We start from the raw sequence: 15,590 nt of genomic DNA, 5'->3' as shown, positions 1-15,590 counted from the left end.
CTATGTATCTATCTATGTAGATACATATATTTAACTTTTTAGTCAAAAAATTACACATATTTAACTAAAATTTTAACCACACAAATGCCCTCCTGTGCCAGGCTGTCGAGTCCTGACACTCCATGCTAGGACATGTTCAGAAAGGGAAGAGAGGGGACGGGTAGATTTAATTTTTTGAAATGGCCATCATCATTGAGAGTTAACTTTGGTGAATAAGGTGAGTGATCAACCTGGATAATAACATTTTGGCTCAAAAACAGTATAAAAGAATTGTTGTTATAAAATAATAAGGCGAGTTTTTTATGTGGATCCTAAATTATCTGTAAATGTTAGAAAAGGAGTGTTAACAATTATTTGAATATTATTGTCAAAAATATGTAACTTCTCATGGTAAAGTGGACCACAGAACTTGACTTTATAGTTGCTCCTGATTATCCCCACCAATTTGATGGGAGCAAATGTGTGGATAATTTAAAAATTACTGTATTTCATTCTTCTGAATTTTATATGTTATATCCTTGAATCAGATCAGATTAATAGAAAAATACTTTTCGGTTTCCCATAACAATGATTGCATAGACTCTCAGTTTAACATAATGCTTTGACTTCTATACTGTATAGACATAATAAATGGTCATTAAAAAAACTGCTGTAGTATACTTTGTCCATTATGTTCTCATTTTTCTTCTGTATTATGGGTATGACACAGAGAACATCAGCTCCTCTTTGAGTTTTGTTCAAGTAAAAAGTTTATCTCTTCCATGAACTAACATAATTTACCTTTTCTAACCTTTTCTTCTTCCTCTCCTTCACTTCTTGTTTAAATTACTAATTTAACCTTTCCTTGCTGGGAGTGAAACTTTATGCTTACTGGTATTGTTAGCGTCACATAATCTGAAGAAACCTGTCGCCTTTGACTTATTTTCCTATTCCTATGTTATGGTAACATTGTATTGGTGGATTTTTTTTTTTTTTTTTTTTTTTTTTGGCAACCAGTTGCAATTAAAATATTCTTTGGAAGTAGATAAGGCATACATAATAAATATAATATAGTGAATTAATCCAAGGGAATATTTAGGGCTTTGTAATACAGTTTTGTCTTATGTTGTGTTTGAGACTCCTTCACATTCCTTTACTTTATACAAAATAAACCAAACTTGAAATATGTCCTAGTACAAACTGGGAAACTTACTGGCTTCTGTTCATTCTCTGTTAGGAGAGACCTGTTCTTAGGGTAACAGTAAATATGACTGTTCTTATCTTTTAGGCTTTGTTTATATCTAAACATCATAGCTTCTTCTAGCAATCAGTTTACTGTTATTTGTGCCTGGGGTTAAATTGTTAGTCTCTTGCTAAAAAAGACTATTCTTGCTCTTGCTGCCTTCTGACATATACTTAGGAACTTGTGTTGTTGGAAATCCAAATATTCTATCTACCTTAATTATTATTTCACATTTTAAAGTACATCTTGGCTTTTATTTTTATTAAACCAGTGAGTTTGTAACCTTTTAAAATTAGAATCCTTTTAAGGACAATCAAATATTAGAAGAAGTTTAATACATAATACAAAAAATGGATTGTTCTCAACTGTGTGCCAGGGGTTAACCAGGATATTCCCTTCCTTGACTATTTCTTGCATTCCAGCAAATTTTTTCTTTAATTTTTAGAAAGTGTGGAAAGAAAATAAAGTCATGCATTTAGTTAAAATACACACATATATAGCATTCAAGCATGCATGTACATTTTCATGCATTTTTGTGCACCTAAAGACATACATATATACATTTGCATACATTATATACTCTTGAAATATAGTAGCTAGGTCTTAAGGACATCTGATACTTAAAACTTTATTTCTGTTTAATCTAGGCGACAGAAGGCTAGAGAGAGGCAGCAGAAATTGCTTGCAGAGTTTGCTTCACGACAGAAAAGCTTTATGGAAACTGCAATGGATGTTGGTAAGTCAAAGTTATTAGTTTAGAACTCTCATAATTACACTTACTTCTTTAGGGATGATGTAGTCCAATCTTTTACTAATTTAAAACATTACAGACTTATTATTTCTAGTGTTTATTTGGTCTTTATTTAAGTAATATAGTGATGGAAGATCAGACTTTTATTATAGACAGTCCATTCTGTTGTTAGTAGCTATAATTGTTAGGAAGTTCTTCCTGATGGTAGCAATATAGTATGCTCCTTTTGTTCTCTTCTGTTAAATGGTCTCTTAGATTTGTGAGATCCATCAATATATATTTACTTATCTTGATCTTTTTCTTTGAAATTATCTTAAAATCCTTCAAATAGTTTCAGATGCTTCTAGTGCCTCTTTCTGGTACCCCTTCATTATTTCTTAAAATCAGGTGAACTTCTCATTTCCATTAAGATTAGCATTAGAATTTATACAGTGAGAGAGGATACCATGTTTCTGTATGATAGTAGCCTTTTACACACGTTGGAGAAATAGATTAAATCTTAGTGTCAGTCTTTAGTTAACCGGGATATTCCCTTCCCTGACTATTTCTTGCATTCCAGCAAATTTTTTCTTTAATTTTTAGAAAATGCAGAAAGAAAATAAAGTCATGCATTTAGTTAAAATACACACATATATATGCATTCGAGCATGCATGTACATTTTCATGCATTTTTGTGCACCTAAACACATAACCAACTTCCTCAAGAAATTTGTAGAGATCAATTCAAATTTAGCCTAATGGGTTCTAAACCATCAAGTATAGTTAATATTCAAGATATAACTTTGACAGAAAGAATACAGATTGAGCACCCCAATCTGAAAATCTGAAATCTAAAATGTGCCAAAATCCAAAACTTTCTGAGCTTTGACTTTCCACTGGTGGCATGATGCCACATGTGGAAAGTTTTTGACTTAAGATTCACCTTTTGTATTTCTTTTCTGGCAACTTGTTGATTTCCTTTTCATTTGGGTCTGTTACTAGAGAGCTATGAAGTTCAAAATCTCTATTAGGTTTTTCCAGAGGGACAGAAATGGTAGGATATGTATATATGAAAGGGAGTTTACTAGGGAGAATTGGCTTACATAATTACAAAGGTGACATCCCATGATCGGCCATCTGCAAGCTGGGGGATGAGAAAAGCTAGTACCATGGTTCATTCCAAGTCTAAAACCCTCAAAACCGGAGAAGCTGAAAGTACAGCACCCGATCTGAGGCTGAAGGCCAAAAACCCCCAAGAGGCCATTGTTACATGTCTGAAAGCCCAAATGCCAATTTATCCATTTCTTTTAGGTTTTCCAGTTGATTGGCATATAGCCGTGGCATGATGCCACAAGTGGAAAGTTTCACACTTGACCTCTTGTGATGGGTTGCAGTCAAAACTATATTTCATTTACAAAATTATGTAAAATGTTGCATAAGCCTGGGTGCGGTCGTTCATATCTGTAATCCCAGCACTTTGGGAGGCCGAGGTGGGTAGATCACTTGAGGTCAGGAGTTTGAGACCAGCCTGACCAACGTGGTGAAACCCATCTCTACTAAAAATACAAAAAAATTAGCTGGGCGTGGTGGTGCATACCTGTAATCCCAGCTACATGGGAGGCTGAGGCAGGAGAATTGCTTGAACCAGGAGACAGGTTTCAGTGAGCCGAGATAGTGCCATTGCACTGCAGCCTGGGTGACAAGAGCAAAAAAAAAAAAAAAAAAAAAAAAAAAAAAAAGGTTGTGTAAAATCACCATAGCCTGTATGTATAAAGTGTATATGAAACATAAATGAATTTTGTGTTTAGACTTGGGTCCCATCCCCAAGATATCTCATTATGTCTATGTAAATATTCTGAAGTCTGAAAAAAATCTGAAATCTGAAACACTAATGGTCCCAAGCATTTCAGATAAGGGATACTTAACCTGTACTGAAATTCTGTTTATGAAATTTACCTAGCATCAGTTGACTTTATCATATGAAAGAAGAGGGTTTAGTTTATTGACACTACTTTCCCTTTCTCTCTTCTTTCCAAAAATTGATAATTTTATTTTTGTTTTTTTACATGTTTAATATAATTATAATATTTATGTATTGTTCTATCTGCAGTAGTCAGTATCTTGATACTGCTTCATATAAAATGAACTAATAAGCACCCCATCCTTCCTTTCCTCTTCTACCTCCTGCCTTTTTTCAGATACTTTTTAACTTTTAAATTGTCAAGGTTGCTGACATTCTGTTTTGCAGTCACATTAATGTCTTCCATGTGAAGGTTGACTCTTAAAAACAATGAAGAGTTTGTATTAGTATGACTTTTTAAATGCTGTTGAGTACAAGGCTAGAACCATTGACTGTTTTTGAGTCTGGTGGCCCAACTCCTGGACCCCTTCAAAGAGACTATCTTTAGTACATAGCTCTTTTCTTCCAGTCCCTTGATTGCTAAACACATACGACCTTTTATTTGTTTCTATATGAACCATGACTTTGTTATGTTGCCTTTTGTTTTCCCTGAAGTTCCTGAACTGTCTTTTTAAATTTTATTTTTAAAATTTTATTGTAGCAAGAACCAGTGTGCCTTTATGATATCTCTGTTATTCTTCCTACTCAATCATACTGTCTTTTGCATGGAATTCTTTTCCAATCTGGTCCATTTGTTCTTCAGGCATGCCCTACAGCCATTACCTGAGGATTTTCCCCTTTTGGGATTGATAATAGAGTTTCTTGCATATTAATGTCATCTCTTTTTGAAATCTTGTTTTATTGGGGTGCCAATTCAAGTGTGTATATATATATATATATATTTTTTTTTTTTTTTAATTTTTTTCTTCTTTAAGAGATAAGGCATTGCTATCTTACCCAGGCTGGATTTGAACTACTGAGCTCAAGCAATTCTCCCACCTCAGCCTACCTAGTATCTGGGACTATAGTCATGCACCACCGTGCCTAGCTCAAATCTTAATAATGACGTTTGGTAGCTCAACCACCTGATTATTTCTGGAAGGGACTTTAGTCTACTCTCACGCTTGATTGTTCATTTAGATGGATGTAGAATTCCAGGTTGATAAACATATTCTGTCACAAATTTACAACTGAAGGCATTGCCTCTTTGTCTTCTACCATTCATTTGATAAAAAGTCTGGTGGTAATCTAATTCTTACACCTTTGTAGGTGAGCATTTTTTCCTTTCCTGTGACAAATTTGTGATTATCTGATCCTTAGAGATCTGAAGTTTTATCATTTGTATCTAAGAGTTTTTTTCCCATCCTCCTTAGAGCTTAATGAGCCTTTTCAGTCTGAAGATTCATATCTCTGAAACTATGAGATTTTTTTTCCCATGATTTTTTTTTTTTTTTTTGGATAACTGGTATAGTCATCCTCCAAGATGGTTCTTCTGAATGATCTCTATCTCCTGGTCCTGATGCCCTGTGTAGTCTTCTCCTACATTGATGTGCATGACCTATAGAATATGGCAGAAGTGAAGGTATATCATTTCTCATATTAGGTAATGAAAGACATTACGGCTTCTGTCTTTGTTACTTTCTCTCTCTCTCGGATTACTCATTCTGGTGGAAGCCAGCTGCCATGGCATGAGTACCCCTGTGGAGGCCCATGTGAGTGAGGAACTGAGGCTTCTTTCCCCAGCAGTCATGTGAGTGAGCTTGGTTGTGAAACTTCCTGTCCCAGTTAAGCCTTTACTTAATTTTGTTATTTTTTTCTTAAAAAAAAAAAAAAAATTTTTTTTTTTAACTAAAGAGACAAAGTCTCTCTGTATTGTTCAGGCTGGCCTCAAACTCCTGGCCTCAAAGCAATCCTTCTGCCTCGGCCTCCCAAAGTCCAGGATTACAGGTGTGAGCCACTGCATCTGGTGCCAGTTAAGCCTTTAAATGACTGCAGGTTTGATAGTAATTTCAGGAGAGCTCCTTAGCCAGAACCACACCACTAAGCTGCTCCCAGATGCCTGACCCTCAGAAACTGTTGGAGATAATTCTTTTTAAGCCACTGAGCATGAGGGTATTTTGTTATACAGCAATACTTTCCTTCTTAACATTTTATTCTTTTTTGGGACTCGTAATTGGATATTGGATCTCCAAGACTGATCTTTTAATTTTGTAATGTGTTTTATCTTTTATATCATTTGTTGTTTTTGTTTTATACACATATAGATTTCCTCTCTCCAGTATCTTGTTCTTACCATCTGTATAGAATTTTCTCTAAAAATCTTTCTGAATGAGTTTAGGGTGTTTCTTTTTTTTCTTTATCTGTTTCTCTCTCTAAATTATCCTTTATCCTTCTAAATTGCTTGAAAAACTTATGTTAGTCTTTCATGTTGTTAGTTTTCCTCATTTGCCTGATGATTCCTGATTGTCCTGGAGAGGTGGTCTGGGTAGCTCATGTGGGTTCATTTTACTGAGGTGTAAAGAGGTTTGATCCTAATAATTGTCTCTAGTCTGTGTACATGGGTAAGGTGTGTTGACTATCAGATTTGGATTAGGGATGGGAGAAGGGCTGATCACTCTAGGTTGGAGCGCCCAGATGCTAACATTCACATTAGAAGCCCCAGTTTTCTCTAAGCTTCTTGTTGAGTTTCTTTGGATAAGAATAGGCTGGTTTTTGTTGTTGTGGATGATCTGTTTTTTCTGTGAGGTAAATGCCAAGCCCCCTGAATGCTCTGTTTAGTCAGAGTTGGGGAAGGAATTGGGGTGCTATGTAGTGAAGTCTACATACAGTCCTTCAAATAATTATTCTGTTTTCAGAGTCATTTTATACTTATGGCTCCTGTCTTCTGCCTCATGTGCTGATTCTGAGCAGAGTTGACATTCTAATGGATAGATCAATTCTTGCTTTTCTTTAACTTTCTGATATCACATATCTTTTCTCTGTCATCATGCCTCTATCTTCTCCAGTCTTTCAGAAATGTTACTGACATCTCCTATTTGCTGGTGAAATTCTCACCTACCACTTCATCCTTTTTCTATATTCTGTGGGAATATTTCTTCATTTCTTTTCTATCTTTATTTCAGTGGGATTGTTTTTAAAAAGAATGAGGGACAAAAGCAGATATTTAGCCTGTAATCTTGAATTAAATACTTAATATGCATTATTGCAGTGTATAAAGTTAATTTATTATAACAAAAGCACTAAATTTTTATTAAAATTTAGAAAACACAAATAATAAAAAATAAGAAATAATGTATTTTTACTACCAGATTTCCTAACCTAGGTTGTATCCTTACAAGACTTTTTCTAAGAACATATGCATATAAATGTACTTTTTACCAAAATGAGGTTTTACAATGCTATTTTTTAATGAAAAATTCCAAACGTAGAGAAAAGCTGACAAAATAGTCTTGTGAACACCCATATACTAATATAACCATCACCTTGTTAACATTGTTCTGTATATGTTCCTTGCTTTCTCTCTGTTAAATGAAGTAAGTTGCAGACCTTACTGCTAAAGTATTTTTAACATGCATGCCTTAGGATTGAGAGTCTTCTCTTACACAATCACAGTACATCATACCTAAGAAAATTACCTTCCCATAAAATAAAGAAAATGGCTTCAAAATATCAAACTCAGTACTATGTTAAACAGTGAAATTATTGAATAAAACTTTAAAATTTCTTAAATTTTAAAAAATGTTTAAAAAGTATAGCAAATTTTAAATTTTTTCCAGATTATTTTGTCCTCATTGCATCCCACGAAAGGTATATAGTCAAAGTTTTGTGCTCTGAAGTTACTTAGGAGCAGTCCTGTTTTTGTGAGGTGATGTAACTAGTCTGATGTATAGTTTTAGTTCATCCATGTCAGTATGTTTGCAATTTTAAGAACTAAGAAAAAAAGCTTAATTAATACTTTAAGAAATTGTTTTTATTTGCTACTTCCCACTCACAAGTGAGACAAAACAAAAACAATTTTCTGAGGGATCAATTAAGCAACGTACCCAGAGCAGACTGGGTGGTATTGCCTTGAATAAGAGAATGGTCACCTTATCCTCTGAGGAAACTGGAGGGAAGGAGGAAAGAATGGATGGAGATAGAGGTAAGTTCCACTGGCTTTAAGGGAAATGGGAAGCTCAGGCAGATCACCTTTGATTGCTTTAGTTTTCAGGGGTTAGGTAAAAGGTGAGTTCTTCTGGGTGAAAAAGAATGTGACCTGAAGTTTGGAATTGCTGAGGAGAGTGGGAGACATTGGTCATGAAAGCCGACTATAAATATTGATAAACAATGCTTACAGCTCAGTTATGGTCAAGATCATAGTGCAAAGTTATTGACTCCATGTCCTAATTTTTGGAAGGTTTGACCTCTTTTGGCAGTAGCCAGGGCACAGGAAGAACAATTGAGGGATCAGGCAAATATGATTGCTAGCAAACAGAGGCAGTTCACAGAAGTCTTCAGGATAATGAGCTCTACTTTCTCCCAGTCTCGGTTCTTGCATGCTGCAGTGGTGACAGGTGAGGCAATAAAGATTTATGGGCATTTCATTTGTTTATGTTGGCCATGGCCACACCACTAGGATTCCGGATCACACTGATTCTGTATTCCCTTTATTTATAGCAGTCTCTTTCCAAAGATATCTGACCCCAAAAAGCCTATTTGAGACCCCATTTTCACCCACTGCTCAAGATAAAACTTGCAAACGTGTTGTTCTGCTTTTGATGACTATTTACATGTCACATTTTGTACTTATAGTATTATTAACACACGAAGCAGGGCCTATACCTGAAGTACTATTAATACTTGGCAGCATACTGATACAATTTAACCTTAGCTAGATCCTCTCCCTCATTTGTCAAATTCCCCTTTTTTTTGGTCTTATTTCACATCTGTGTTGTAAGAACGTAAATAATTTGTATAGTAGTGTCTCCTTATCACCGGGGATCTGTTCCAAGGCCCCCAGAGGATGGCTGAAACTAACCATGGGTAGTATCAAACCCCATATATACTGTTTTTTCCTATACATGATAAAGTTTATAAATTAAGCACAGTAAGAGATTAGCAACACGATAATAAAATAGAACAATTACAACGGTATGCCAGCATCACTGCTCTTATACTTTGGGGCCATTATTAAGTAAAATAAGGGTTACTGGAACACAGTCATTGGGATATTACAGCAGTTGATCTGATAACAGAGATGGATATTCTGGACAAAGGGATGATTCACATCCTGGACAGGACCAAATGGGACAGTATGAGATTTCATCACGGTGCTCAAAATGGTGCATAGTTTAAAATTGTTGAACTGTTAATTTCTGAAATTTTCCGTTTAATATTTTCTGACTGTGGTTGACCACAAGTAACTGAAACCATGGAAAGTGAAATTCTAGATATGGGGAAACTACTGTAGTTGCTTCTTTTTATTGTGTCTATATCTTTGTATATAACAAAAATTCTAATGTAGAAGCTTAACATACAAAATATTTCCAATTTATAACATACAGTATATTATAAATCCTCTAATCAAATATAGTACATTATTAGGTAGTTTAAGTACAAAAACTTTTCTCTCTGAATGCAACAGATTTCTACTGTGATTAGTACTCTTGCCTGTCTGTTTAATGCCTTTCTGTAGTTATCAAGTTTCCTACATGAAGAGGCAGTATTACTTCTGCATTTCCTTTCATCCTTCTTTCTTGATCATTATCCTCTCCCCCACCTTTATTTAGTTTTACTAGCCATCTAGGTGTAGGAGTCAAGGTGTTAGATTATAACCTTGATCCAGTAAGGTTTGTCAGGTTTGTCAGATAGGTATAGCTGAAATGCAGCAGAATTACGTTCCCAGTGAGAGTTCAAGTACTTAATAAAGAATAAGAATTTATTTGGGAATTACTTTCTGTTATTAGACATATTAGATTTTAATTGTAAAATTTATACAGTACAGAAAAGCATCAAGAAGGAACAATTTTATCCCTGGTCCCACTATCCAAATAATGTACACTACTGATTATACTGTATAGCACAATTTTATGCCATGCCTTTTTACCTGATATTTTAGTGTAAGAATTTCCCTACATTATTATTGAAAGCTTCTTGTAACTATTAAAGTCTGTATACTTCTTTGGGGAAACAGTGTAGTGTAGTGGTTGCGAGCATGGACTCTGGAGCCTGACTGGGTTTATATCTCAGTCACACTCCATTGCCTGGAGTAATTTACTTAACTTCTCTCTGCCTCAGTTTTCACATTGTTACAAAGGAATTTTTAGATTACATCATAGGGTTGGGAGGGTCAAATGTACTAGTACATTTAAAATGCTTAGAATAGAATGGTACATAATAAGCATTACATAAATGTTGGCTATTGCTGTCATCATTTTTATTCTACAGTTTGCTTAATCATTCACCCACAAGTGGACTGTAGGGTTTTTTTTCCTAATTTTAACTATAATAAACATTGTGTACGTAAAATTTTTCCTCTATTTTTAGTCTGGGTCCAAGAGTATGAATTTTGGGGGTTGAGCATGATGAGGATGAAACATATTTTTGTATGTTAACTGTGTACTCAGGACTGTGATAATACGTTATGTATATTGCATTTTGTCTTGACACATCCATGAGATAGGTATTATCCCAGTTACAGATGCCTAGGCTAAGAGAGATTAAGTAAATTTGAGGTTATACAGTAGTAATTGTGGAACAAGGGCTGTTAATCAACAAGTTTTGTATGCTCTTTACTATTCATATTTAAAGCAAATCGAGGAGAGTATGCTCCCCCCACGCCCCCACACCCCCACCCCCACACACAGTTAGTAGCCTATACATAGGAAGGGATAGATATGAGATCAATTGCAAAATAAGAATTAATAGACCTGATGGTTGGTTCATTGCTTCAGGCACAGGATAGAAGTGATATTCTGAGTGTCTGGAAAAGTTTTATTTTTTTATTTTTAAAAAACAGACTGAAAACACTGCTTTTCCAGTAGACACAACAAAAATCCTTGCTGTGACTCTACCGCTCTTGCCTGGTTGTATAGTCAGTCCCACCTAAATCATATGAATTGAAAAGGGTGGTGAAGGAGTGATTTTTTGTCAACAAAAATTGAGGCCTGTTATTATCAGAGAGGACAATAGCTACTGGGTGGATAAGAACAGCATCTGTCCACAGACCGCATACATTAAGATTTCCCTTGGAAAGTAGGAGAGTCTGAGCCGAGAGCTGCCACACTGCAGGATTTGGTTGACTTTTATTGTTATAGATGGAAGGAGTTGTTTTATTTAATAATACAGCTTAATTTGTGATTTATCCTTTTAACAGTATAAGCAAATACATATATGTTTGTGTGCTACCATTTATATAAGAAGTAGGGCTGGAGATATGAATATATCTTCTTATATAAATATATATAATTATGTATATTATATTTAAATATAAAATATTTAATTTTTCCTAGAGTCCCTTTCTTAGGTAAGTGTATACTTTTCTTAGGTAACATATATGTACACTTTCCCTACCTTGCTTTTTCACTTAATGTCATATCCAGGGGATCCTACCATGCAGTGTGTGGAGATATTCTTCATTCTTTTTAAAAATTTTAATATTAAAAAAATTTGTACATAATAACTGTATGTACTTATGAGGCACATGTGATATTTTGATACATGAATACAGTGTGTAATGATCAAATCAGGGTAATTAGGATGTCTGTCACCTCAAACATTTATCATTTCTTTGTGTTAGGAACATTTCAAATCTTTTAGTTATTTTTAAATACATAATCAATTATTGTTAACTATCATTACCCAACTGTACTATCAAACCCTATTCCTTCTATAACTGTATGTTTGTACCCATTAACCAACCTCTCTTCATCTCCTCCTCCCCAACCATTCCCAGAGTCTGGTAACCATCATTTTGCTCTTTATTTTCACAGGATTCACTTTTTAAATTCCCATACACGAGTAAGAAAAAGTGATATTTGTCTTTCTGTGCCTACCTTATTTCACTTAACATAATGACTTCCAATTCCATCCTTGTTGCTGTAAATGACAGGATTTCACTCTTTTTATGACTAAATAATGTTCCATTCTATACACACAGCCACCTACCACATTTTCTTTATTCATCTGTTGATGGAAATTTAGGGTGGTATCTTCACTATTGTGATAACAATAAACATGGACACGCAGCTAGCTCTTCAATATACTCATTTCTTTTCACTTGGATTGCTGGGTCATTTAGTAGATCTATTTTTACTTTTCTGAGGAACCTCCATACTGTTTTTCATAGTTGCTATACTAATTTACATTCCTTCCGGTAGTATACAAGCATGCCCTTTCTCTACATCCTTGCCAGCATCTGTGATTGTTTTCTTTTTGATAATAGCTATTTTAACTGGGGTGAGATGGATGATATCTCGTTGTGGTTTTGATTTGTATTGCCCATATGATTAATCATGTTGACCTTTTTTTTTTTTTTCATATGCCTGTTGGCCATTTATATGTCTTTTTTGAGAAATGACTTGTCAGATAATTTGTCCATTTTCAAATTGGATTATTTTCTGCTATTAAATTGTTCGTTTCTTCTGTATTCTAGTTATTAATCCTTCGTTGCATGGATAGTTTGCAAATATTTTCTCTCATACTGTAGGTTGTCTCTTCACTCTGTTGATTTTCTTTGCTGTACAAAAGCTTTCTAGCTGATATAACCCCATTTATCTATTTTTGCTTTTGTTGCTTGTACTTTTGATGTTGTACACACAAAAATCTTTACTCAGACCAATGCCTTAAGTATTTCCACAGTGTTTTCTTCTAGTAATCTCATAGTTTGAGGTATTAGAAAGTCTTTAATCCATTTTGATTTGATTTTTGTATATGTTGAGAGATAAGGGTCTAGTTTCATTTTTCTGCTTATAGATACTTAGTTTTCCTAACATCATTTACTGAAGAGACTGTCTTTTCCCCAGTACTGAATGTTTTTGGTACCTTTGTTGAAAATCAGTTGGCTGTAAATATGTGTATTTATTTCTGTGTTCTCTATTCTGTTCCATTTGTCTTTGTGTCTTTTTTTTTTTTTTTTTCTTTTTTGAGACGGAGTCTTGTTCCGTTGCCTAGGCTGGAGTGCAGTGGCACAATCTTGGCTCACTGCAAGCTCCACCTCCCGGGTTCATGCCATTCTCCTGCCTCAGCCTCCTGAGTAGCTGGGACTACAGGGGCCTGCCACCATGCCTGGCTAATTTTTTTTTTTATTTTTAGTAGAGATGCAGTTTCACTGTGTTAGCCAGGATGGTCTTGATCTGCTGACCTCATGATCCGCCCGCCTCAGCGTCCCAAAGTGTTAGGATTACAGGCATGAGCCCAGCCTGTGTCTGTTTTTTATGCCAGTACCATGTTATTTTGATTAATATAGCTTTGTAGTATATTTTGATGTCAGGAAGTATGATGCCTCCAGCTTTTTTCTTTTTTCTTTTTTTTTGCTCAGGATTGCTTTGGCTATTCAGGATGTTTTGTGGTTCCATACTATGTGAATTTTTCTATCTCTTTTTCTATCTCTGTGAAGAATGTCATTGGTATTGATAAGGATTGCATTGTTAGATCACTTTTGGTAGTGTGATCATTTTCACAGTATTCTTCCAATCCATGACATGAGATGTCTGTCCGTTCTTTGGTGATGTCTTCAATTTCTTTCATCAGTGTTTTATAGTTTTCATTGTAGGAGCTTTTACTTCCTTGGTTAAACTTGTTCCTAGGTTTTTTTTTTTTTTGGTAGCTGTTGTAAATGAGTTTTTTCCTTGATTTATTTTTCTGCTAGTTTATTATTGACGTATAGAAACACTACTGATTTTTCTATGTTAATTTTGTATCCTGCAGCTTTACTGAATTTGCTTATCAGTTCTAAGAGTTTCTTGGCAAAGCTTTTAGGATTTTCTATATGTAAGGTCAGGTCATTTGCAAATAGGGACAATTTGATTTCCTCCTTTTCCATTTGGATGCCCATTATTTCTCTTGCCTAAATACTCTGGCTAAGACTTCCAGTTCTGTGTTGGAAAAGAGTGGTGAGAGTGGGCATCCTTGTCTTGTTCCAGTTCTTAGAGGAAAAGCTTTCAGCTTTTTCCAATGTTAACATTTTCCAGTGTTAGCTCTGGACTTGTCATATACAGTCATTATTATGTTGACATACCTCCATCTATACCTAGTTTGTTGGGGTTATCATGAAGGGATGTTGAATTTTGTTAAATGCTTTTTCTGCATCTGTTGAGATGGTTGTACAGTTTTTGTCCTTCCTTCTGTTGCTGTGATGTATCACATTTATTGATTTGCATATGTTTAACAATCCTTGAATCCTTGGAATAAATCCCATTTGATCATGGTGAATGATCTTTTAGCTTTCTAGTATTTGTTAAGGATTTTTTGCATCTGTGTTCATCAGGGATATCGGCCTGTAGTCTTTTTGTTATGTCTTTGTCTGGTTTTTGTATCATGGCAATGCTTGCCTTGTAGAATGAGTTCAGAATAATTCCCTTCTTTTCATTTTTCTGGAAGAGTTTGAGAAGAATTGGTATTGGTTCTTTAATATTTTGGCAGAAATCAGCAGTGAAGTCATGTGGTCCTGGGCTTTTCTTTGATGGGAGACTTTTTATTACTGATTCAATCTCATTACTCATTATTTATTTGTTCAGATTTTTAATTTCTTCTTGGTCCAATTTTGGTAGGTTGTATGTGTCCAGGAATTTATCCATTTCTTTCAGGTTTTCCAGTTGGTTGGCATATAGTTGTTCATAATACTCCGTAATGATCCTTTGTATTTCTGTGGCATCATTTGTAGTGTTCTTCATTTCTGATTTTATTTTGAGTCTTTTCTTATTTTTCCTTAGTATAGCTAATGGTTTGTCAATTTTATCTTTTCACAAAACCAGCCTTTCATTTCATTGATCTTTTGCATTTTTTAACTCTCAATTTTATTTATTTCGGCTCTGATCTTTATTATTTCCTTCCTCTTGCTAATTTTAGGTTTGGTTTATTTTTGCATTTCTGGTTCCTTGAGATACATCATTAGGTTGTTTATTTGAAATCTTTCTACTTTTTCAATGTAGGTGTTTATTGCTATAACTTTCCTTTTAATTCTACTTTTGCTGTATCCTATAGGTTTTGGTATGTTGTGTTTCTATTTTCGTTTGTTTCAAGAAACTTAAATTTCCTTCTTAAGGCTGGGCATGGTGGCTTATGCCTGTAATTCCAGCACTTTGGGAGGCCAAGCGGGTGGATTGCTTTAGCCCAAAAGTTCAGAACCAGCCTGCACAACATGGCAAAACACCAAAATACAAAAATTAGCCTGGTGTGGTGGTGCATGCCTGTAGTCCAGCTACCTGAGAGGCTGAGGTGGGAGGATTGCTTGAGTCCAGGAGGTGGAGGTTGCAGTGAGCAGAGATCATGCCACTGTACTCCAGCTTGGACGACAGAGTGAGACCCTGTCTCAAAACAACAACAACAACAAAAATTCCCTCTTAATTTCTTCCTCTTTCATTCGCTGACTCATATGTCATTCTCCTCTGGAAAACCCTCACAGACACACCCAGAAACGATGTTCCACCAGCCATCTAGGCATCCCTCAATGCAGTCAAATTGACACCTAGTATTAGCCATCAGTTCATTTTGTCATGTCATATTTCCTTGCTTTTTCATGTTTCTTGTATCACTGCATT

At 35.0% G+C, this 15,590-nt stretch overlaps 1 protein-coding gene across 6 annotated transcripts in view; it reads left to right on the top strand.

Moving 5' to 3' along the window:
* UBR3 (ubiquitin protein ligase E3 component n-recognin 3) overlaps window positions 1–15,590 on the top strand; it is a 264,525-nt gene that overhangs the window by 132,314 nt on the left and 116,621 nt on the right. For all 6 annotated transcript variants that reach the window (XM_050751441.1, XM_050751437.1, XM_050751440.1 and 3 more), the window contains one exon: window positions 1,870–1,958. In XM_050751441.1, coding sequence (XP_050607398.1) covers window positions 1,870–1,958 — 89 coding nt within the window. The remainder of the gene's footprint in view (window positions 1–1,869; window positions 1,959–15,590) is intronic.

Source organism: Macaca thibetana, chromosome 12, assembly GCF_024542745.1.
Source record: "Macaca thibetana thibetana isolate TM-01 chromosome 12, ASM2454274v1, whole genome shotgun sequence".
Classification (NCBI taxonomy): domain Eukaryota; kingdom Metazoa; phylum Chordata; class Mammalia; order Primates; family Cercopithecidae; genus Macaca; species Macaca thibetana.
This window is presented reverse-complemented; position numbering and strand designations above follow the sequence as displayed.